Raw genomic sequence first — 26368 nt, 5'->3', positions numbered from 1 at the left:
AGTAAAAGTAAATGTTTAGTTGATTGTTGATTTTAAATGTACATTCTGTATGCATCTCTCCTTATAGCACATATTGAAAAGCAATAAGAGGTGTGTATTCTGCCTAAAGCTAAGACAACGAGGATTGACCATGTAATGTAAAAGGAAAAAAAAAATTGGATTTACACACGCAAAAGTATGTGACAATACTGGAGATCGAATACGCAAACAGCGAATTAAATTAAGTTCTTGATATACATCTGAACTGTCTTTATCACTCTGTATATGGGAAAGTAATTGAAAAATGGTAAGGTCTAGAGAGGGGGTAGATAATGACAGTGCCTCTTCAAAAGAACATGAATGGCTTACTACTTGTGTCTATTCCTAACATTGAACCTGTAAGTATATTCACTGTAAAAGTAGTAATATGTCAGTGTCTAATTCTTATAAACATTACACCTCAGAAACAGTGACAAACACTGAAACAGTGAATATTTTAAAAACATTTATCATTGCTGATATTATCTATACTAATAAAAGGCAAAGCCCTCACTGACTCACTCACTCACTCACTGACTGACTGACTCACTCATCACTAATTCTCCAACTTCCCGTGTAGGTGGAAGGCTGAAATTTGGCAGGCTCATTCCTTACAGCTTACTTACAAAAGTTAGGCAGGTTTCATTTCGAAATTCAAAGCGTAATGGTCATAACTGGAACATATTTTTTGTCCATACACTGTAATGGAGGAGGCGGAGTCACGTATCGCGTCATCACGCCTCCTACGTAATCACGTGAACTAAAAACAAGGAAGAGATTTACAGCACGAGTCGCACGCGGGAACGAAGGTAAATGACGTTAATTTTTGAGTGTCTTTTAATACTGTGTAAGCATACATATTAACACATGTGCAATTAAACGTGTGCATTTACGGGGTGATTTCTCAGGCTTAAAAGCTCGCCTTTTATCAAACGCGGGAACAAAGGTAACTGACGTTGTTCACTGTCTTTTAATACTGTGTAACCATACATATTAACACATGTCCAATTAAACGTGTGCATTTACAGGGGTGATTTCTCAGGCTTAAAAGCTCGCCTTTTACTAAAAAGGTAAAAGCAAAACTATTTTCAATCAGTTTATTGAAACGCTCCCGTTAAGGATTGCAATAACATATTCGCGAGATAAAAGAACGAAGTAGGGGGAAATGGAGGAACAGCCGCAAACGGCGAAGAGCAAAAAATTAATTAAACAATTGAGAACGGACCGAGTTAAGCATACAAGCATGTTCATAAGGGAAACAAAGCACGGTGTAAAACGTAAGTTTAAATTAAGTTTATAGAAACGCTCCCGCTGCGGATTGCAATAACATATTCGCGAGATAAAAGTTTAATGAGAAGACACGAGGTATAAACGAACCACACGCCGTGGCGCAACGTTAGGGGCAACAGTTTCAACCATTCTATGATCTGCTTCTCGCAACTGAAAGACGGCACATGGCGGATGTTAGCCGACTTGCTGACCGCAACGTTAGGGGCTTCAACTATGGCGCTGACGCCACATCTCAGTGCCAACACTTTGCAGACTCTACTTAAAAGACACGCCCTCCTCACTGGACAGTTAAAAAGACCAATCAAACTAACGATGACATCAAGTATTACCCAATCAAAAGTAGGAAAGGAGGCATCTTCATAAAATGCGTGTGGGATGATTTGCATGAGACGCTGCTTTAAAAAAAAAAAGATAAAAAAAATACGGGATAAATCCCGTCCAGTATTGATTCAAAACGGGACGTGCAATTTCATTCTCAAACGCGGCACGATTCCGTATTTTAAAGGACGGGTGGCAACCCTACAGTGCCAGGTAACCACCCATACAATCAGATTGTGATTCAGACTAGGAATGCAATGAATGTAATTACCCCGATCTACATACAAGGCGAAAGTCTTGCAACATTCAAAGATGATGGTTTGGGATAAGTACACCATACAACATAAAAGAGCTTATGAAGCCTTGAACCGAAAAAAGCAAGATCTCAGAGATCGTAAAAAAAAAATAGGAGGTAATGTCGTTTTACTCGCTGTAGATTTTAGTCAAACATTACCAGTTATTCCACGAGGGAGACCAGCAGATGAACTCAACGCGTGTTTAAAATCCATGCTTCTCCCACGCTCGGTTATATGTCGCGTGTTCTCAGGTAGGTGCACCAAAAAATGTATACATTTAAGCATGTAATGGGCAAACAAAAAATGAGGTATACCCGAAGGCACTGCAGTAGTACTTAATGTAACTTTACTTCTTAAATGTTAATGTTTTACTGTTTAATAATTTATACGCTTCTTATATGTTGTTCAAATTCTTTTATCAAAATACAACTGACAGCGCAATGCACGATAACATGGACTGAATACACCATACGCATCCGCCCACGGCTGCCCTGCTGTGCGCAGATAGGAGTTGATCCTACAATAAAATAAAATAAAGATAAAAAGAGTAAAACAATCATCACCCATAAAGCGTGTGTGTGTGTATATATGTGTATATATATATGTTGATATGTGGATGTGTATATGTATATATATATATATATATATATATATATATATATATATATATGTAGATATGTATATATGTGTATATGTATATGTATATATATGTTTATATGTGTGTGTGTGTATTTTATATATATAAAACACAGCAACACTCATAACAATGACAACACAATTACATTGACAATCATGTTACGTTATTTTTAAAATGTTTCCTTTTTTTTTCATAACCTCTTTAACACACTACTTCTCCGCTGCGAAGCGCGGGTATTTTGCTAGTCCAGAATATAAACACATGTGACATATCAAATAAATAGGATATAGCCTGAAATGACACAATCAGGTTAACACAACACCTCAAATTTAAAGAGGACCTGGCATAAGCAAAGTACTTTGCCAGGCACTTGGTGCTTAGCACTTGCTCTACTTTGGTAGACAAACTATCACTGCGAAAATAGACATAAAAAATGGCCAAATAATGGCACCTGGATGCCAGTGGGGAGACAGGGAGGAATGAATTCTTCATCTTGCATCCCTTGTTGGATTTCATCACATTTATTTACTATTAAATGAACAGAGCATGTTGAATGATCTTACTCATATAAGAACAATTAAAAAAATATATGTTTAGAACTTTAAAACTGTGATCTGAACTATAGAGTATCCACTATCCATCTTAACTCAGATTAGAACCAGAAGAACAATGGAGTATGATGACTTAAGGGCTTCAGTGCTGCCAGATACAGTTAGGTCCGGAAGTATTTGGACAGTGATACAATTTTCATAATTTTGTCTCTGTGCACCACCACAATGGATTTGAAATGAAGCAATCAAGTTGTGATTGAACTGTAGACTGGCAATATTAATTTAAGGCATTTAACAAAAACATTATATGAGGCATCTAGAAAAGACATCCATTTTTATACATGGTCCCCTCACGTTCAGAGGCTCAAAAGTATTTGAACCAACTAACATAATCATGAATATAACTATCATTTTCAATACTTGGTTGAAAATCTTTTATAGTCAATGACTGCCTGAAGTCTGGAACCCACGGCCATCTCCAAGTGCTGGGTTTCCACTCTACTGATGCTTTTCTAGGCCTTTACTGCAGCTGTCTTCAGGTGCTGCTTGTTCGTTTTGACTTTCTGCCTCCAGTTTTGTCTTCAGCAAGTGAAATGCATGTCCAGTTGAGTTGAGGTCAGTTGATTGACGTGGTCATTGAAGAATATTATTAATATTTGCCTTGAAAAGCAATTGGTTTGCTGTCACAGTATGTTTTGGCTCATTGCCTATCTGTAATGTGAAGCATTGTTGTCTCAGTTTTGCAACATTTGTCTGAATCTAAGCAGACAACTTTTGTCAATAGTCATATCATCAATAAGTACCAGTGACCAACTTCCATTGACAGTCATGCATTCCCATGCTACGATACTGCCTCCACCAAGTTTCACAGATGATATTGTATGCTACAGATCATGAGCCATATCTTCTCTTCTCCATACTCTTCTCTATCTATCATTCTAGTACATACTGATCTTAATTTCATTTGTCCAAAGAAAATTGCTCCAAAACTGGACTGCTTTTTAAGAAATATTTTCTAGCAAGTCTAATATATTCTGCCTATGCTTGAGGATTACCGATGGTTTTCCCCTTGTCATAAACCCTCTGCATTTACTTTTGCGAATTCTTCTCTTGATTGTAGACTTTGGCAATGAGAGGCCTACCTCCCAGAGAGTGTTCTTGTTTTGGTTAAATGTCGTGAACTGTTTTTTTTTTCTCCAAGGAATGAATTCTGTGATCATCCAGCACAGTTGTCTTCCATAGTTGTCCAGGCCTTCTAATGTTGTTGTGCTCACCAGTGCGTTCCTTCTCTTTAAGAAAATGCCAGATGGTTGATTTGACCACTCCTGGTGTTTCTGCTATCTGTCGGATGGGTTTGTTTTGTTTTCTCTGCCTAATGATGGCCTGTTTTTACATGTGTGGACAGCTCTTTGGATGTCATATCGAGAGTTCACAGCGACAGCTTCCAAATGCAAATTCTACACTTGGAATCAACTCCAGACCTTCTACCTGGTTAATAGTTAATGAAATAATGAGGGACCTGCTCACACCTGGCTATGGAACAGCTTGTCAGTCAATTGTCCAAATGGTTGAGCCCCTGAAAATGGAGGGACCATGTAAAAAAATGGTTGTCATTCCTAAATGGGTAATACAATATTTCTGTTAAACATTTTGAACTAATGCTGAAAGCCTACTCTTCAATCATGCAATTATTTCTTCATTTCAAATCCACTGTGGTGGAGTATAGAGCCAAAATTATGAAAAATGTGTCACTATCCAAATACTTATACACCTAACTGTAAGTATAAACTTACCTGTACATCTGAGAACAAGTTTACAAAAGTGAAGATGAACTAAAGTCTGCCAAAAATTATCCTGCATAAATGCTCTTCTTAGATTTCAGTTCCAAACCTTTTTTGAAAGTTGTATTTACATTGGATCGAGTAAATAGCATTATAGTTGGCGCTTCCGAGCATTGGTCCTCAGGGTTGTCTGTGTGTCCCGTGGACTTGGATCGAAAACTCATTATATGGCGTAAATGGCTTTATAATATTTGTCTAGCCATCTATTTTCCAATCCGCTCATAGTGTTGTCTCAGTAGTACTAGGGACAATGCCGGAGCCACATCTGGACAGAGCACCAGTTCAGTCGCTGGACACACTCACTAACTGTGGTAAACGTAGTTTTAGATAAATAAAACATGCATGTCTTTGGAATATGGGTGGAAAACAGCAGTCCTGGAGGGAAACCTAAACAGCTACAGTAAGAATATGTAAAATCTACACATTCGTGAACCTGTTCTCTGGCACTTGTGAGGACCATGTCACCCACCAGTGTTGCTATACAACAAAACTATCTGAACATTTAATAAAATGAATGTTTGAATTTTAAGAATACCTTTATGTGTTTGATGAAAAAAAAACAAACAAATTAAAGACGTACAGAAGGAGCCTGTAGTCCCTCACTTAGCAGTAGCAGTGCTTTCCAACACAAGATTACATCTATTTCACCGTTGTTTCTCACAGATTACACAGACAGTTCAGATCACAGTTATTTTAGCTACTTGGTCTCAGCCAATCAAAAGCCTTATCTATTAATCACTTAACATTTGCTATCTACCTACTTTCACCTTGCAAATAAAAAAATTAAAATTAAAAGGTTATTTACCATAGGTAATGAATCACTTGCACAGCCTTTAGGTACAGTAGAAGACATCAAATTAATCATAGTTAATTTTGCAGTTTAGTTTGACAACATAAATTTCCAAAACCATTTAGGAAAGCACTAGGCCACATGTTACTTACTGACCTTGTATGTATAATTCTTTCAGCTTACAGCTTCATTTCCTTGGAAATGTGTGCAAACTAATTACAGAATTGCAGTTTAATAAAAATAAACTTCTCCCATTCAAATGTTTGTGCTTTTTCGTATTCTTCAGTAATCGACCAGTAAGTTGTTTTATGGCACAGCTTTATTTTAGTATTTAATTATGCATTTGTATTACATCAAATTATACTAGTATTGTTTTTTCCATTGAGGTGAATATTGACTAACTTTTCTAAAATCTAAGATGAAAGAGATGATCGTTGACTTTAGAAAGGCCCATTCTGTCCCCACCTTACTGCACATCCAGAGCTCTGCAGTGTTCAAGAGCACCAATTTCCTTGGTGTACACCTGACCTTACCTGGTCAATTAACACCACTTCCATAGCCAAGGAGGCACAGCAGATTCTCCACTGCCTTTACTGGCTGAAGAAGGCAAACCTAACCCCACCATTCTCACGACATTTTCACATTCTACAGGGACACTATCAAAAGCGTTTTGACCAGCCACATCACTGTCTGGTTTGGGAACTGCAGTGTCCCTGACCATAAGGTCATACAACAGATAGTGCACACAGCAGAAAAGATCACTGGGACCTCTCTGCCCTCCACTAAAGACCTCTCTATAAAACATTGAATCGACAAAGCCTATAGCATTGAGAAGAACCACTCCCACCCTCCTATGATCTCTTTGTCCCACTTTCATTTGGTAGACGGTTCTGTAGAATCCAAACCAGTTCTGACATGTTCTGCAACAGCTTCACCCCTTGGTTGTCCAGACTCTGAACTCTGTGCTTCCCTCTTGCCCATAGATCTACTTATAGTAGCTTATTTATATGCAGTACATTTGTTACACTTGTTACTACTCGTTTTATTATTAATTTATTACTATCTATTTCAAATTATTATCTATTTACTTGCCTATTTATCTATTTATAGTTTAGTTCCTTACTTGTCTTGTGTTGTGTTCTTGTATAATGTATGCTGCACCGCAGTCCTGTGGTACATTACTTTGCACCAGTGTTTGGTGCAGTACTGTGTATGGATGGTATAACAATAAAGCCCCTTCACTTGGCTTGACTTGAACAGAATATGATTTTTTTTCTTGCATAAAATCTTAATGAGTGTGAGGATTGTTTATTGAAAACTGTACTTATCAGGGAACCATACTCCAGTTTCTTGCCAGCTCATCACTAGTTTGAATCACAGTCCCACATGGAATTTGCATGCTCCTCTGCCCTTTCTCTAAATATTCCTTTTGTTGCATACATCTCATATTGAATAATGTGGAGATGCGCTAATTCCACGCCATTCATTTACCTTTCAGACTCCTCCTCTGCACTGAGTTTGTCCTCTCAATTAATGTTGTTATCATTAGTGAGAGGTAGTGCCTCATTTCCTGATGCTATCATATGGTACACATACCCATACAATTACGACCCTTGAATATATGCATCTTCCTATTATAGAAAACACTAGGCAAAAATCAGACACAATCATACAGGGCCAGCTTAAAGATAACAACTTTTCTTTTCCAATTGTTAGTAGAACTTAAACTTACAGATACTGTACTAGAGAAAGGTGCAACTTCTACATAGATGTCACTTAAGCTAGACATTAAACCCAAGTCTAAAATTAATCTGATTATGTTATCAAAAATGAATACTTGATACACAAACCTCATAACAGTTTACTCCTACATGCCAAATACTTGGGTGCAAGGTTGAATGCTGACTCCAGACTGAGACAGTGTAGATGTGTCCATGTGTATGACATATGATTTAGAGATGGTCCCGGTCTTGCATTCAATAATGCTAGGAAAAGTTCTGGCTCTCTACAACTCCTTAACAGAATAAGCAGATTCAGTAAGTGTATTGATGGATATAAATGTATGCCATAATCCTGTGAAATCTTATTCTTTATGTCACTAGATTATTGCATTTATTATTCAGTGCTATTCAGTTGTAAAAAGTAGAGGCTCATAATGGTTACACAGATTTACTGATATAATAAAGTAACACTAAACTATATAACCCTGCAACATTTCTATACATACACTTATGTGAGGGTGAGGAAACAGTAAAAGAGAAATCAATCTCACTAGAATATACATTTATATTATATAAATAAGCCATAGTAATATAAATTACCATTAATATTAGATATAAGGGATAATGCAAAGACAGCACAACAGAGTAACATAAAAACTCCAGATAAGAACATTTCTGTAGAAGCGGAAGCTCTGGTGGTCCACAGTCCTTTATAACAAGCAAATTCACAGCATTGTCACAAGACCAACTAGCTACCCTTTCCCATTCGGGCATTCAAGAATTTCATAAGCATATGATTAAGTCAACAATTAACAAAACAGGATGGTCTATTGCTGTGAAAGTTACTAGAATCTTAAGGCTTCCAGTCACTTTGACATTTTGTTCAATAGAACATATACTAAGAAGAAAAATAGAATAGGAATCGTGTAAATTATAGTTGGTAATAATGTCCTTCTTTGTTTTTGGAACAAATGTCTAGCAAACATGGTTACAATGTGTTAATATCAGGTTTAATAGCAGTTTTATAAAAGCATGGTCTCAAAGTATATCGTTACTGTACTTTATTTAAAATAAGTGTCTGTTTTTAGTCTGCAAAATAATTCTGGTGATGTTGCTTGAGTAGAAAACACGCTTTGTTTGTGTTCCAGGTTTCAAGCTGAGGTAGGTAGGTTATGTTATGTGTGGTGTTGCTTTGATCTTAGTGAGTTAGAATGAGTTTTAAGTACAAATTCACTTTGGAAAATGTTAATATATGAAAGTGCTTAGATGAATTGTGACGTTTCAGCATGTATGTGCATCTCCAATAGACTGGCATCCTATTTAAACACTCATCTTGTGTGCATTACTGTCTTTTTAGGTTTTGGGTTCGTTAGAAAAACATATACATATAAAAACACACTGCAATGATGACTAACTTTGCCAGTTAAAAAAAAAAAAAAAACTGGCAGCCTTAACACAAATCAATGATGTTGCTTTGACTACTAATAATGCCTATAAGCTAAGATGTTGGTTAATATCTTTCTACGTAAAAAAAGAGAATATTTTCAAAGGATTGTGGATTACAGTTACGTCTGTTTGCTCTGTGTTCCTAATGTTTATGCTTTCTGAGAGGTATTATGATCAAGATAAATCCTGTGAAGAAGTAAAATATGCGGTGTAATATCTGGATAACCTTTAACATTCCATTTGGTTTAATGCTGTTAAGCAGTAATTTGCCATGACACTGATGCCTTAAGTGATATTAAACATCAAAACATACAAAAGAATGATGAAAGGCTGTAATAGAGGAGTTGCATGTCATCCTCTGAAGCATCAAAGAGAATAATAATAATCACAGATTAACTGCAAGATTGTAAAGTAGCATCCCTTTTTTGGTATATATTAAGCATATTGATCATGCTGCCAAATGACAATAAAGAGATGATACATCACACGAGAAAACAAAGTCATGTGGGCACAACTATAAATGCATCAGTATGAGGAACATCAAAAAAATGTGATACAGCCACATTAGCTTGACATGCAGGAATAAAACAATAAAGGATATAATTAGAAGAAAATTATAGTGTAGGTTTTTTTTTATAAGATATAAATATTTATAACATTTTAATTAATTGTTAGCACTTATTTTATTATAATTATAAGCAATTGGGTACTAGGTATTACAGTGACATTTGCAGATATTGATGATATTGTGAACATTAGTCGGTGCCAAGACTGAAGGTGACATTTTAAAGCTTTAACACCAGCCACACTAGTTTTGTTTATATTCAACCGCCAGTTAACAAATTGAGACTATCCCTCAATATTTCAATTAAGACTTTAAGGCATGACTAGAAGCACCTTGTTTATATTCCACTTCCTATTGTTTGTGCTTCCCTTATTTGACCAATTGATTTTTAAGTTTTTTCCTTTAGACCTGTTATGCCCCTTGAAAGAAAAGGCAGATGCATTTTTGAATGAAATTTGGAAAATTAAGCTTACCCCAAAGCCAAAAAAGTCAATAATCATGATGTCTGACTCCAAAACACTAAACCAACAGTTCTTAGTCAGGAAAAACACACACAGAGAATCATTAACCATAAAAACAAGAAAGGAAAAACTGCATTGAAGAGTCTTTTTAAACTGCACCAGCCCTATGTGGCACACTTTCTGATGATCTTTCCTAACAACAACATAGTGACCGTCAACAGAAATTCTTCAAAATGGCAGAGCCCACAGAAAAGCAAGATGGCGTTGCAGATTTTTTTTTTTACTTTTGGCTTTGATTCTCAGTTAATTCTTTTGGTTTCACATATTTGGATTGGTAAATATTGGTCTCTTTTTGTATTTAATAGGTTTTTTGGAATACTTTGAGTTTCTCATTGTTTTGTTTTCTGAATTACTTATTACATTTAAACGTTACATTTTTTCTGAAATTGTTTTTTAAGAAGTTTCTTTCGCTTGAGAGTATTATTTAATTCAATTCATTAAAGAATCAAGGTTTTCTTATTTTGAGCCAGGGGCTTGGTTGTTGGGAGGCACGGTGGTACAGTGGTAGTGCTGCTGCCTCGCAGTAAAGAGACCTGGGTTCGCTTCCCAGGTCCTCCCTGCGTGGAGTTTGCATGTTCTCCTCGTGTATGTATGGGTTTCCTCCCACAGTCTAAAGACATGTAGGTTAGGTCAATTGGTGATTCTAAATTGGCTCTAGTGTGTGTGTCCTGTGGTGGGTTGGTGCCCTGCCCGGGATTGGTTCCCTGCCTTGCGTCCTGTGTTGGCTGGGATTGGCTCCAGCAGACCCCCATGACCTTGTGTTCGGATTCAGCGGGTTGGAAAATGGATGGATGGATGGCTTGGTTGTTCCCACCTCTCTCTCTTCTGTCTTTTCTAGGCCTCAGGCCTTTTTGAAGTTTGTAGGTCTTAGACATTTTTAAAAAGATTCTAGTATTTGTAGTTATTTTAGTTCTTAAATCCAAAGTTCAGACAGACTACCCAGAGACCCTTTCCCATTTTTCAGTGAAAAAGCCTTTGCTATAGTCAAGATGGCACCCTATAGGCAAACAGCTTGTAAAAGGGTAGTGACCATGTGAATAAAGCAAATAAAATGTCAACGCAATGATAACAAAAAAAAAATTATAATAACTGAATTAAAAATACTAATAATCACTGTAAAAGGAGTAACACCTCCTAAAAATAAATTTAAAAATCAAATTGATTTCAAATGTGATAATATTACTAATTAGCTTTTGTAAACTTATGTACATCAGTATCTACACTACTCAGGAAAATTAAGGGAACACTTAATCATCACAGTCTAATACCGGTGAATTGGAGAGGCAACAGAAAGACAGCCCCCAAAAAGGGAATGATTATACCGGTGGTGGCCACAGACAGTTGCTCTCTCCTTATCCGTCCTGACTGATTCTTCTCTAGTTTTGTGTTCTGCTACTGTCCTTGTCACTACAGGTAGCATGAGGCGATACCTGCAGCTGATTCAGGTTGCACAGGTAGTCCAGCTCTTCCAGAATGACACATCCATACGTGATGTTGCAAAAAGGTTCCAAAGAGCATGGAGAAGATCTCCATTGCACCTGTTATCACTTTCATTTGCACCAAAACAGTTGAAATTGATTCACATTCACATATGCTACCTCAATGGACAGATTGATATCCCTGAAGCTTAATTGACTTGGTGTGAGACTGTAATGATTCATTTTTTTCAGCAGTTTATTATGTTGCACATTCAATTCACGAACTACACAATACTCACATGTCTAAAAAAGAAACCAGAAACATTTGTATGTCATATTTTATCACTAATCTGCTTTTAGAAAAACTTGCTATTTAATAGTGCAATAATGCAACAGTACAGTGCCACTTTTGTGTGTGGATTTAAATTAATACAATATATTATTTCAAATCACTTCTAGGGACATGCATTTTTTCTTACTTAATCACTCCCACTTATTCTAGCTCATTATGTGTGCTGTCAGCCTTCATATAAAAGTATGCCTGAACATTTTCTTATCCTTAGTTGGAGTTGCCAGGTTCATATTTCACATTTTAAATTATATAAATGGTTCTTTGTTTAATTAAGGTTTACATATTTCCTATTTCCTCTTGTTTTGTGTCAGTAGAAAAAAAAATGCAAATAAAAAAATTCTCCATCTTGATCTAAGATCACTTTGGTACTAGCACCAACTAACAGTCATTAAAGAATCCAAAAAAATCTGTGTCCACCCCTTGTTAACTTAAATGAAAAAAATCAGGAACAGTTGCTGTGGCTTTCCATCTAAATTACTTCCAATAGTCCCATGTAGCTAATGGATTCACTTGTCTCTGGATATGCCTGTGTCTTTCCTCATTGCAATCTTCCAGTTATGCTACATCATCCATTCTTTAAAAAGTCAGACTGCATTCTTTTCCAGTGTGGGCAGTTAAGGTAATTTATTACTAGGGAACAGACTAATCAATAAAGTAAAGAAGACAGTAAGTGAATTACAACACAACTAATTATACAAACAAGCCAATTAGACAACTTCCAATGTGAAATATAACTGTCCAAAATTAATATGGAGAAAAATGCATCATTACGACCTGTGATATTTACCATAGGTTACAAACTGCTTATTTATTTATTCATTTATTTGGTGGTATGTTGTTGTTAAAGTTGCTTGACTTTATGCATTATATTATAATCACGCACGCACACACGCACGCACACACGCACGCACATACATATATATATGTATATGTCCTGGGTATGATGTTAAACTGCATCCGGCCCTGCAAGCGGTCCTCCAACTTGCAGGGAAATCATGGGGGTTGGTGGCAGGATTGGCACTCCAGCCACCATAAAAAAACTTCACAAAGCTCCAAGACTACAGAAAGGACTCCTTTTTTACTCTCTGCTGGAGTAGCTCTGCTGCAGCCGCCCATAGGAAGGTTGCTCACATCATGAAGGGGATGGGGGAAAGCCCTTGGGAGCCCCATCCCCGAAAGAGTCGAAACCGTTGGAGAGCCAGTAGGGTCAGGTGTGTTGGGGATCGGAACTGGTGTGGTGCTGAGGCGTCGCCCGCTTCACAGCAGCACTCGGGTCCCAATTTGAGGCAGCCCATACGTGTGGGCGCATGGAAGGTCTTGTCACTCCGGCAAGATGATCATCTTCCTCTGCTGTCAGAGGAGCTGCGTAAACTCCGCATTTCAGTGGTAGCACTCTGAGGTGCGCAGACCAGGGATTGGCCAGATCTCTGTAGGTGGATACATCTTTTATTGGTCTGGTCGGTCTGATGGCTGTCATACTCAAGGAATAGCTGTTGCTGTAGTGGATTGGCTTCTTCCAATGGTGTCCAATGTCACTCCTTTCAACGAGCGTATTATGAGACTCAGATTACGGCACTCTCTGGGTGCCTTATCTGTTGTCTCAGTTAATACTCTGACCACAGTGAGTGATGTCTTGTGTGATGACTTCAATGTAGCCACTGGCACTGACAGGGCTGGCTATGAGGATTGTCTCAGTCCCCATGGGTTTGGTGACAGTGGTGAAAGTGGCTCCATGTTCCTTGACTTTGCAAAAGGTCAGGGGCTGCAAATCGCTGGATCCTGGTTCCAGCGTCCTGAACCACATCATTGGACTTGGTACTCCAATACTGGTGGTGCGGTGAAGGAGATCAATCACATCCTCGTAGGCTGGAGGCTCTTGCAAAACTGCACGGTCTACAGAAGTGCCCAGTTTGTGAATTCTGACCACAGACTTCTTGTTGCTACTCTTAGGATCCAGCTTAGGTCCAGTAGGTTACCACCTACTAGGAAAATGAGCCTGGACTTGGCCAGACTCCAAGACCAGGCTGTTTCTAATGAGTTTACACGCAGTTTGTGTGAGGAACTTTCAGATTTGGGTACGACTGCCTATCCTAATGTGATGTGGGAGACCTTCCGTGATAAGACCCTGAAGGTTGCTAAGGGTTGTGTTGGTGTTACCGGTGTTCCCAGAAGGAGGTGTTTCATCTCGCAGGCCCACCCATTGACTAAGGCGATTCTTAAGAATATTATGATCAATGGTGTCAAATGCGGCACTCAGATCTAAGAGGATGAGAACAGATAAATGGCCTTTGTCTGCATTTACCCGCAAGTCATTTACTACTTTAACGAGTGCAGTTTCTGTGCTGTGATTTGTTCTAAAACCTGACTGAAATTTATCAAGAATAGCATGTTTATTGAGGTGCTCATTTAATTGTATAATGACTGCCTTCTCTAGAATTTTACTTAAGAAAGGCAGATTAGAGATGGGTCTAAAATTTTCAAGAGCAGAGGGATCGAGATTATTTTTCTTAAGTAGGGGTTTAACTACCGCTGTCTTAAGACAGTCTGGGAAGACCCCCGTATCTAATGACAAATTTACTATGTCAAGAACATTATCAATAAGCACGCCTGATACTTCTTTGAAAAAATTAGTTGGTATTGAGTCAAGGGCACAGGTGGAGGGTTTCATTTGAGAAATTATTTTATGTAAATCAGGTAAATCTATCCTAGTGAAAGACTTTAATTTGTTTATTATGGAGTACTGGGGTTTAGGAGGATCCTTAGTGTTGGGGAGATATACTATGTTATTTCTAATATCATTAATTTTTTGATTGAAAAATACAGCGATAGCCTCACAGGTTTTACTGGAAGTACTTAGGAGGCATTCCTTTGAGTTACCTGGGTTTAACAGATGATCAATTGTCGAAAATAAGACTCTGGGATTACTAGCATTGTTATTTATAATCTTAGAGAAATAGCAGCGCCTCTCAAGACGGACTGTGTTATTGTATTCTGTTATTTTAACTTTTAATATTTCATAGTCAATAGTTAGTTTAGTTTTCCTCCATTTACACTCAGCTCTACGGCATGTTCTCTTTAAATCAGACACTCTTTGGGTCTTCCATGGTATAACAATGCTAGAAGATTTTTTTAACTGTCTTTTCAGGTGCAACTAAGTCAACAGCAGCCTTCACTTTAGTATTAAATCTTTCCACCTTACTATTTACATTCTCCTCGCTATTATAGTTGGCACTATAAACGGACTGATTGGTTAGAATGTTTGTAAGTTTTAAAGCTGCTGATGAGTCCAAGAAGCGTTTTTTAACAATATGCTTCTCATGAGTGTTTTCTATCATTTTTTCTTTATTAAAAAGTAGAAGAAAATGGTCTGATAGACCCGTATCAATGACGTGCTTTATATCAACTTTTAGTCCTTTAGTAATTACTAAGTCTAACGTATGACCTGCTTTATGTGTAGGCTGATTAACAAGCTGTCTCAAATCAAAAGAGTCCAGGAGGTTCATAAATTCTTTTACTTTTTGGTCACATTGATTATCTATATGAAAATTAAAGTCGCCGACTATTAAGAGTGTGTCATAGTTCGTAATTAAGATTGACATCAAGTCAGAGAATTCCTCAAAGAAAGACGCCTTGAATTTTGGAGGTCTATACATGGATAATACTAGAACGTGAGAATCTCCCTGAATAATAATGGCGAGATACTCAAAAGACTTGAATTTACCAAAACTGATATTTTTACATTTAAACCTGCTTGAGTAAATGTTTGCTAGCCCTCCACCTCTCTTTCCTTGGTGATCAGCACGAGTAAAACTGTAATCCGGAGGCGCAGATTCAATTAAAACAGCTGCGCCATCTGAGCTAAGCCACGTTTCACTTAGTGCAATAAAATCTATTTTTTTATCACTAATAAGATCGTTGATAAAAAACGTCTTGTTAGTTAAAGCTCTAATATTTAATAGTGCCATATTCAATGTTTCGGAGGAGCAGAGATGAATACTATGTGCGTTATTGATATATGGAACAGGAATTAAGTTATTTTTATTAGCGCGGCTCTGTGTGTATTTTTTGTTTAATCTATAATCTGTTTTTACAGTTTTAATACATTGGTCATCTAAAGTAGTAACTTTAAATTATTGGTGTTTATGCCGTATTGCCTAGATTTTCTATGTGCATTAAGATTGGTTATTACAGTATTTATGTTGTGCACTTTTATGGAAGATTTTATTAAACAATTATCATGACCAAGCACAGGAGTGGCATTTCGGAAGGGGTTAAAAGCAGAGATAGATAGTCAAGATAAACAAATTACCTTGGGTATGTTTTCGGAGAGGACCTGGGCGCCGAAGCTATTCGGATGCAGGCCATCTCGCTTGAAAAAACGCGGTCTTTCCCAAAAGAGGTCCCAGTTGTTGATGAACCCGATGTCTTGATTCTTGCAGAAGCCCTGCAGCCAGTTGTTTAAACCAAGCAGACGACTGTAGTACTCGTTTGATCGTCTGACGAGAGGGAGTGGACCCGAGATGAATATCTTTGCCGATGGGGTCCTCTCCTTTGTGTCTTTAATAAATGCAGTGAAGTCTGCCTTGAGGATCTCGGACTGTTGGTGCCTTATGTCGTTTACGCCAGCATGTAAAACAATTGCTCCAACTGCCCTGTTCTTGTAGATCGCCGGCGCACATCTCGTCACATCTCGGACACGAGCACCGGGAAAACAAGAAACAAAAGATTTTCTATTAGGGCAAGTGATATTGAGGTTCCTAACAATAGAATCACCTACCACTATTACATGACCAGGAGCTGAAGGCGAACTGGGGACGCTTAGAGGGTCAAACCGGTTTTGCGTTACGATGCTTGCCTGTGCCGATGGAGGTGTTCTGGCCTTGAACCCCCGCCTGCATAGCTGAAATACACCGAGGTCTTCATCAGTGTTGCTCCTACGAGGCGCGGGGGTGAAGTTGACTTGAGCGGCACAACGCGGGGTTGATGTTACGCTGATAACAGATGGCGAGGACGGTTTATCCAACAGCCGAGCCTTCAGATCTCTGAGGTATCTTCGTCTGGACAGAAGTTTCTGAATCTGTTCATCGAGTGCCTGGAGTTCCTCGACTACAATTTCAACGCGATTCACCTCACTATCGGCCATTGTCCGCTTCTGTTTCTGCTTCCGCTTCGTGCCCTAGGAAGAATGAGAGAGAGAGAGATAGGTTAGCTATCGACAAGCACACATGTGGGCAAAGAAAGTCGCCCAGGATCTCCATCATTATCATATGAGAATATGAAGTAATATATAAGAAGCACATTGCATATAAATAAAAATTATTAAACAGTAAAATCTTCTTCTATAATACGCTACCGTGGCTGTTCGTTTGTCTGTCCAGGATTTTAAGTCACCTGTAGCTCGTAAACTGTTTCACCTATTGACTTGAAATTTGGAACACATATACTATGTGACGTCTACTATCCGTTTTCATGGTGATGATTTTATCACTCTTTTTATTTTTATTTTATTTTATTGTAGAATCAACTCTCGGCAGTGCACAGCAGGGCGGCCGTGCGCGCACGCGTATGGGCGCCGTTCTCATTTCCTTCCACCTTCGCTAATCATTCTTGAGGCAGATTGAAGACTTAAGTGCCAGATTAAGTGAAATGTTAAAGAAAACGTACTACGTAATTGCAACACAAAAACTAAATCAGTTTTAACGTGAAAAGATGCCAATGAAAGAGAAGCAGTGGGCCGCTAGGGTGGAGTAATGAAGAGCTGCACAGGAAGCAGCAAGCACATCAACCTCTGAGCAAACGAATGCTAAACGTACAGAGAACGAGGATGAATACTATGAATGCTCAAGTCATGCGCCGTTACTGGTATTTTGATAAAAGAATTTGAACAACATATAAGAAGCGTATAAATTATTAAACAGTAAAACATTAACATTTAAGAAGTAAAGATACATTGAGTACTACTGCAGTGCTTTCGGGTATACTACATTTTTTGTTTTCCCATTGCGTGCATAAATGGATAGATAGATAGATAGATAGATAGATAGATAGATAGATAGATAGATAGATAGATAGATAGATAGATAGATAGATAGATAGATAGATAGATAGATAGATAGATAGATAGATAGATAGATAGATAGATACGTATACATTTTTTGGTGTACCTACCCGAGAACACGCGACATATAACTGACCGTGGGAGAAGCATGGATTTTAAACACGTGTTGAGTTCATCTGCTGGTGTCCCTCGTGGAATAACTGGTAATGTTTGACGAAAATCTCCTACGAGTAAAACGACAGTGCTTCCCATTATTTTGGTAGGATCTCTGAGATCTTGCATTGTTCGGTTCAAGGCATCATAAGCTCTTTTATGTGCCATGGTGCACTCATCCCAAACTATTATCTTTGAATGTTGCAAGACTTTTGCCTTTCCGGAGCCCTGGTGTATGTTGCAAATTGGATTTTGATTGTGAGTGAGGTTTAATGGTAATTGCAATGCCGAATGTGCTGCACGGCCTACATCTAATAATGTAAAAGCGATTCCCGATGACGCTACAGCCAGAGCTATGTCACCATTCGCTCTCTTGGCAAGAATCAGGTTTATTAAGAATGTTTTTCCTGTTCCTCTGTGGTCATACGTAATTTCCATTTCAAACGCGAAACGAACTTTATATATATATATATATAGATAATGAGATCAGTTGAGAACAAAACACCTGGTTAGGTACTCATCTGATATGGACCTGCTGTGTTTGATCTCATTTAATTCACACAATTTATTGTATATTATGTGGTGTTTGTGATATATTTTAGAAGGGTCTTGATGGTGATTTAGCAAATTGTTGTCATTCAGTTTTAAATGTCTTTTAATTAATTTTGGTAATAGTATGTAAGCATGTATAAAATGGCCTCTGAAAACTTAACGTTTTAATGATGGTGGATTTCGAGTGAGAAAAGTATCCATAAGTTTTGACGACATTTAGTCATTGACTGCCTTTTGTATGAAAGCAAAGAGAATTGATTCACAGTTTAGCCCACATAAACTGACTTTGTGGTTTGAGTTTTGAGTAAGCGACTTCAGTATTGCAGACTGTCTCTTAGCAATTGAAAAAACCTAATATATAAATGTATTTTTATAAGTCTAAGTGGATGAAACATGCTAAGTGTAGATAATAGGCAAAAAGGCAGTGTTCTGTTTACTTTCATTATAAAACAAGACATAGCATTTGATTCAGTGGATTTATTAATTATGTTCAAACTCTCTTCTGAAGGTCATTTTGCAGTTTTTTCTAATAAAAAATTCCCAAATTAAGCCAAACTCTAAGATATCAAACACCTAGATGTCTGAAATTAATTAGCAAACTTTCTATTTATAGATGGCATTTTCTTCTTTTTACAGGGAAAGTTTTTATCTGCCAAGACTGAAGAAGACATCTTTGCTCATTTGGGCCTGGAATACTTGGATCCATCAGAAAGAAATGCATGAATAAAGCTTCCCCATTGATCTATCCCAATGTGCTACAAAGATTGACGTTTGTAAATTAACAATGTTCTTTAGGTTTGCTTAGCCATTCCCTGCCTTGTATACTTAAAATATAAAAGGATCGGCTTTTGTTTCCCCCTCTTTGTTATTCTTGATTTAATGGCACTTAACTGCATTCAGAAAAGTAGGTGTATATTTTTAGCAGTGCTTTGTATGTTGCTTCTAAAATCCAAAACATTATTTCTTTGCATTATAAATTATTTCTATTTGAGCCTTTGACTTCTCTGATGTTAATTTGAATTGCTTTGTTACTGTACTCTTTATATTTATCATTATATACTGTACAATTTCTTTTATTTATTTTTTAAGGTTAATTGCTTTGTAAAGTAGCTTGTGGAAACGCTTCTAAGCATTCTATATAATATAAAAATGATTAATATTGTATTGCTGTAAAGAAACACATGGCCACTAGTCAGGGGTAAAAAATACTGTTAGTGTTTGTTGTTGTTAATGCCTTCCAAGGCCCAATAATTGTTTGAATTACTAGTGCCTAGGTAGAGGTTTATGCTAGACAGCTACTTGGAGCAAATAACCCAACATTAATCTGCTGTGACCATGACCAGTGGACCACACTATTGTGAGTTTGTTTTTTAACAGTAACTAGCTTTGTAAATTTAAAAATTCATCCAAATTCTCAAGGCATGAGTACTAATGAGGCTTTACTGTCAAGGTTTAAGAACATGATGTCCCATGTGAAACCCTGAATATCTTCTTGAGCTTTTTTCTCAGGTATTTACTGTATACCTAATACACATGAGAACCTTGTTGGGATAGAAAGCTTATTCTCATTAACGAGAACTCAAAATGTGTACTTTCTATCCAACCTTTTGAACACAGAAGGGATTCAAGAATTACACTGATCCACCACAAACAGGTAGAAGAACTTGGAGACTTCTGGAATTTATGGGTAGACTTTGACATTGAAAGCAGATGCCTCATAATTTTGGACACTTTTCAATTTTTCTTCTGCTCTGCTACCATTATATTTTTGCATGGTTGCTGCCATTTTGTAAAGCTGTACAATAGAAAGCAGCAGTATGCTACCCAAAAGTCACAGATTGAAGAAGTCATCAAAAGGACAGTATTTAGTTCGGTGCAATGTTTGCAGAGATTTTCAAAAACTTTTCAGGGCAAAGACTTTTTTTCTGACTTAGATTTTGGTTCTGTTTTGGATTAGGTAGTTCATATGTTCTTTCTCCCGCTTTTGACATTAGCTCTTCATTTCAAGTCTAGCCCATCTTCCAGTTCTCTTTTTCATTCTGTCCTGTCATTTTCCGTCCATGCAGAACAAAATATAGAATGGAATATAAAATATAAAAGATCATCCTGTTTCTCAAGATGACTGAGTTATTAAGCTAAAGGGCTATAGCTAGATGATAAAAGGAAGAGCAGCTAGATGGAGACTGCTAAAGATAAAATGGAAAAGGCAGTAGAGGTACCATTAATAGGTTTATAGAGTCATTATTGTCACCTATACAGGGTACAGTGAAAAATTTACTTGTATTTGCTAATCAATATACAACATGTTGCCACTTTCTGGCATTATGATCAGTGAGCAAAAAAGACTTCCCTCAAAACCACTGTCTCTCTTACCTGAAAAAAATCTCAGAATTTTATCAGCATTATAGGGGAGTATTCCAGTATAATATGAATTAGCCGAATGAAAGGGGATAATGATCAAGTCATGACCTAATATCTGTTCAAGGTACTCCTGTGCATGAAGTGTTAATGATTTATTGTTTCTCCTTTACCGCAATTAAGTCCCATTGCAGCACTAATAGCACATGATTAACATACTTACTGTATGTTATGAAAACAAAAAGTTTACTTCACATGAAGAAGCACAGTCTACAGCGGTGATTCCCAACGTGAGGTGCACGCCCCACTGGGGGGCAATTTGATTTTTTATGGGGGCAATTTGAGAATTTAGGTACGTTAAACAATTTTTAAAATGAAAAAACAGAAATTCACTGTTAAAAATGATAGAAAAATATAAACAAATTATTTTTATTTTTTACAGAGACATTTATATATTTATATAAACATAAAAGGGATGGTGAAGAACCCCTTAATTTATGATTTTACAGCCAGCTTGGGTTTTTATACTTAGAAATAATATGGATTGTAACAATAATTATAACATTTTGCAATATAACAAAAGTATAAACTGATCAAAATATTACAGAAAAAAACTGTCATTAAAGTTATTTTATGTTTATGAATATCACATCTCTTATTATATGTTTTCAAAACGTTACCTCTTTTGTTTCCACGTTCTTTGGAAGCTTGTTTAGACCAAATTAATGACATTATGGTCTTCCTCCACGTGAGTAGGAGTTCACTTTTTGAATAGGTAATAATAAGAATGAGGTATACTGTATGTTACAGTGGGGGACATCATGATTTTAGAGAGGCCTAGGTGGGGCATGGCCAAAAAAGGTTAGGAACCACTGGTCTAGAGCAACATCAGTCCTTGAGGGTCACAGTGGCTGCAGGTTTTTGTTCCAACCCAGTTGCCTAATTAGATAACAATCCTTGCCCATTACAGATCTTATTTAATTTCATGGAATATTAGTGTTTTAACTCTACAATGATCAGGTCATTCCTACTTTCTAGATTGTTTCCATTCTAAGGAAGTCATTCAAAAGATCTGAAGCTTAAAACGGACAAATAATTTTCAGTCGTCCGCTTTTTTCTCTTCAGTGTTTTATTAAATTAAATAGTGCATGATAAATACACAGAGGTGTGAACAGACACAAGTTAAATAGAGAACTGCCGATTCATTTGTCATTTGCACCTTACTGCTAATAAGGAGCAATTAAAAACAAGGAATGTGGCTTTTTAAAACTAAAATGAGCAATTAAGGGTTCGACATCTTAACAAGCGAGACAAGTAAATTGAAGCAGAAAAATGTCAATTAAGTAATAAGTGTTTCATCAGCTATAATTGGCTTCTCATTTAGCAACTGGGTTGGAACAAAAACCACTGTGGCCCTCCAGGACTGATGCTGCTCACCACTGGTCTAGAGTATTCTCTTCTACCTCTAGAAGTGAGAAGAGGGCATCTATCTGAATTAACATTATTTCATTACAAATAAAAAATATACATGAACGTTTTAGAAATTTGATTAATTATGACTTTAGAATACAAATATTTAATGGTTGAATGAATAGGCATATTCAATAAAAAGAACCAATAATGAACAGCAGTTAATATGATAGCTTTAATATTATTAAGAAACGTTCCAGACACAGTATACAGCAGCGTTTCTCAACCTTTAAGTATTTGCCACCCAAGTTTTCATAACAGTTTTAATCGTGCCCCCCCTAACGTTTTTTTGAAAGGAGCCCACTAATACCAATTTGTTCTTTTTTAATTAATGATATTTCATAGATGCATATTTTATTATACCCACTTAACTTTTATCGACATTTAGCGAACTCTATATTTATTTTTCTAGTATCAGAATATAGTTTAAGTTAATTTGTTTTGGTTTCAATAGATGTATTTTTCATATTTTTGATTCTTGTTTTCTTTTTTTCACATCTTTGCACCCCCTTTTTTGTTACTTCTTAGTTCTTAGTTTGAGAACCGCTGGTACCTGTACATTTAGATGTACTCTGAAGTCCAAGAACTTATCAACATACATGATACTCTAGTCTTGTAAATTAACACCAGTCTGCAGGGGTCATTCAGATGGGTTTGTAGTAAGTGATTACATTGTCAAATGTCTTAGGTCTTTTTTTAACTTCATAATTACTAATATGAATATGTGTGTGTGCGGTTTTAGTTCAAGTTTATTTGGAAATATTATTTGTGATGTTCCCATTCCAGTACATTTTAACGGAACTCTGAAGGAGCACAAATCCTTCCATTTGATACCATGTCTATGAATGAATTGAAAATTTTGGACTTTTTATATAATTTATTGTTAGTTCTGTAGGATTTACTAACACAGTGGTGGTTACAAAAACTTTCCGGCGTAGAATATGTTCAAGAATTTCAATAGGTGAATGAGGATAAAAATCCTATGATGGACTGAATGTACTCGAGACTGTGTGCTTTCTATTTATTTCTAACTTCCATCCATCCATCCATTATCCAACCTTCTATATCCTAACTACAGGGTCGTGGAGCCAATCCCAGCCAACACAGGGCACAAGGCAGGAAACAAACCCCAGGCAGGGCGCCAGCCCACCGCAAGGCGCGCACACACACACACACACACACACACACACCAAGGACAATTTAGAATCGGCAATACACCTAACCTGCATGTCTTTGGACTGTGGGAGGAAACCAGAGTACCTGGAGGAAACCCATGCAGACACAGGGAGAACATGCCAACTCCACGCAGGGAGGACTCCTAACTGCGAGGCAGCAGCGCTACCCACTGCGCCACCGTGCCAGTTATTTCTAAGACTAGTAAAACAGAAATGACCCACATTACCACAGTAAAAGCAACACCCCTCTTTAATCCTTTTATTACACTCTGATGTCAAACTGTTGTCATAATATTGCCAGGCTTCTGTTCTTAGTTTTTTGTTTATTTTGGCATTTTTCAATTGATTTTTAATGAAAATGTTTTTGTTAATGCAGTTTTTATTTTGTTTTTCATAAAGAATTCTCCTGTTTTTTATTCATTTTGCAATATTCCTCTTTTAAAAATGTCAGTTTTGTACTGCTTGCATAGCATGACAGCAGTTTTGAGAAAGAGAATGAAATCAGGAGATGACAGACATATCAAGCAGAATTCAAGCAGGGGTCAGAATCAGGAAACCTAAATTTAAATAAACAAAGATAAGGACGTAGAGTCAGAACTGTGATCAAAGAACAGAGCAGTCAAAAGCCAAAAAAGGAACATGTAACCAGAGTTAAAAAAAAACAAAAAAACCTGAGACATAATTTGTAGTCAGAGGGCATAAAAAGGGCAAGGAACAGATCAGGTCAGGTCAGGTTGGGTGTATACACTTTTACAGAACATTTCTGTACCCACCACATGATGAAACAGTTCATGATCCTGGTTGGCAACTCCCCAGACAGACACGCTGTCCAGTCCCACTCTCCGGAAATGACCATCTATCTGCCACAGCCAGGTTTTACATGGGCATCCCCTTGGCCTTGTCCAGCCACTCTGGTCCTCAACAATAAGGATCCTGCGAACCGGATTACCCTTGGGGAATCATACTATATGGCCATAGTACCATAACTGACATTCCCTTACAATGCAGGTAATGTGCCTCATTCAGGACTCAGTGAGCAAACAAAGTGAAACCAGCGACAACCAAGTCTTCTCCGAAGACTGAAGGAGTCCAGTCTTCGTCTCAGGTCACTGGATAGCGTCTATGTCTTGCAACCATACAGAAAGCTCCAGGACTCAAAAGACTTGGACCTTCATCCTTTTGCTTAGATATCAAGAGCACCACACACCCTTTTCCAGTGACCTCAAGACCCCACATGCTCTCCCAATCTGTCTACTGATTTCATAGGAAGAGTCACCAGAGACATGAATGTCAATGCTGAGGTAAGTAAACCTCATGACAAGGTTGACACTCTCAGTTTAATATTTTGTTGCTAGGTGGTGGAGCCTCCTGAAATTGCAGGAGAGCAGTTTATAGGTTTGCTAGCAGAGTTCTATACAGGGGCCTAATGGGCCTTGGGCTGATTGCTGCAGTATTAGCTAGCTTACTCTAACTTTTTTTATCATGTGGCTTCCACTGATACTCCCTTTTTTCTGGTTTGTTGTTTTGTTTCTTTTTTCTTGGTTTTGCATTCTCTGGTTTTGACTGTCACTTTAGAATTAGGAGGTTGGGAGCATCTGTTGATTATAGAATGTTGCCGCACCTACCACATGGCAAACCACCCGGATTGAGATCCGAGTGCAGCCACGCAATGGGTGACACCTTAAGGATTTCTGAAATATTGGATTTTGTGTTAATTTTAGTTTAATTGCTTATTTTTTTAAGTGTTTTGTGGGTTTCTAGTATTCTTTTTTTGAGTTTGCTATGTGATTTATTGAATTTTGAAGTTTTGAAATTCATATAAATGTGGAAACAGACAAATTTAGAAAATGCTTTGCTAAACTCAGCAGGATTTAGCCAAACTGCTGAAGGTAGGTCCAACTCCTTACTACTGCTGTATGTTATTATTACTTGTGTGGGGATTTGAGATGTATTTATTATTTTAATATATTAAATTGTTTCTGATAACTGCTTCATTTCTTTTGACTTGATTTTTTGCAGGCTTCAAAGATAAATGTTCACACATGCGTACGGTACATTCATACATTCCCAAACCTACTTAATGCAATTCTGGTTCAGTGCATCGTATATTGCATTTTTGGAGATTGGAGAAGATGTTGAACCAACAAAGTAAAGTATAGGGAAAACACATTCCAGCTCAGAGCAAGACTTCTGAATTGGAAAAAAATGATTAAGCAAAATTAAACATAATTCTTGAACTCAGTAAGTACCAGCTAGAAACGTGAAGCACAAAGATTATCATTCACCCAGTAAATTAAGGAAAGGCTCCAACAATGAAGTTTCACCAACAGACTTAAGAAGTAAGACATTCTGTAAAATCCTCGGTCATAAGCATAGTCTTTGGGCCATCTGACAACATTATTTTTAAAAAGTAATATTTTACATACTACTAAGTGATCATATACATTTGACAGAAGAAATCAGGACTTTTAAAGTTACAGAATAAACATGTTTTGACTCAGTTCTGCCTAAGTCATGCCACTGTAGTTGAATATGAACTGTTTTTAAAGTATTATACTACACACTATAGGGGTGCTTGTGCTCTCCCATTGTGCCTCATGGTCAATGACCCACTTAAAACATGCCAATTAATTATTCTGAAAATTACTTCTGTGCATTTTAAAATAAAATGGTTATCTCCTGTAGGTCATATTAGGCAGTCATGTAAAATATGCTAAGGTTTTAGAGATGACAGAGTGATCCATTTATGATTCTATTATTCCAATTAAAAGAACATTAAGGTGTAAATTAGGGACTTCAGTGTGATAGATGAAAGAAGAAAATGATCAAAATATATGT

General features: G+C 37.2%; 1 protein-coding gene across 1 annotated transcript in view; it reads left to right on the top strand.

The window, feature by feature from the left end:
• The window catches only part of dntt (deoxynucleotidyltransferase, terminal), a 374911-nt gene extending 351102 nt beyond the window's left edge, over nucleotides 1–23809 (top strand). The window contains exon 10 of the mRNA XM_028793415.2: nucleotides 19164–23809. Coding sequence (XP_028649248.2) covers nucleotides 19164–19250 — 87 coding nt within the window. The 3' untranslated portion in view covers nucleotides 19251–23809. The remainder of the gene's footprint in view (nucleotides 1–19163) is intronic.
• The last annotated feature ends 2559 nt before the right edge of the window (nucleotides 23810–26368 follow it).

The sequence above is a fragment of the Erpetoichthys calabaricus genome, chromosome 2 (genome assembly GCF_900747795.2).
Source record: "Erpetoichthys calabaricus chromosome 2, fErpCal1.3, whole genome shotgun sequence".
Classification (NCBI taxonomy): Eukaryota; Metazoa; Chordata; class Cladistia; order Polypteriformes; family Polypteridae; genus Erpetoichthys; species Erpetoichthys calabaricus.
The sequence above is the reverse complement of the archived record's forward strand: the minus strand, read 5'-3'. Positions and strand labels throughout refer to the sequence as shown.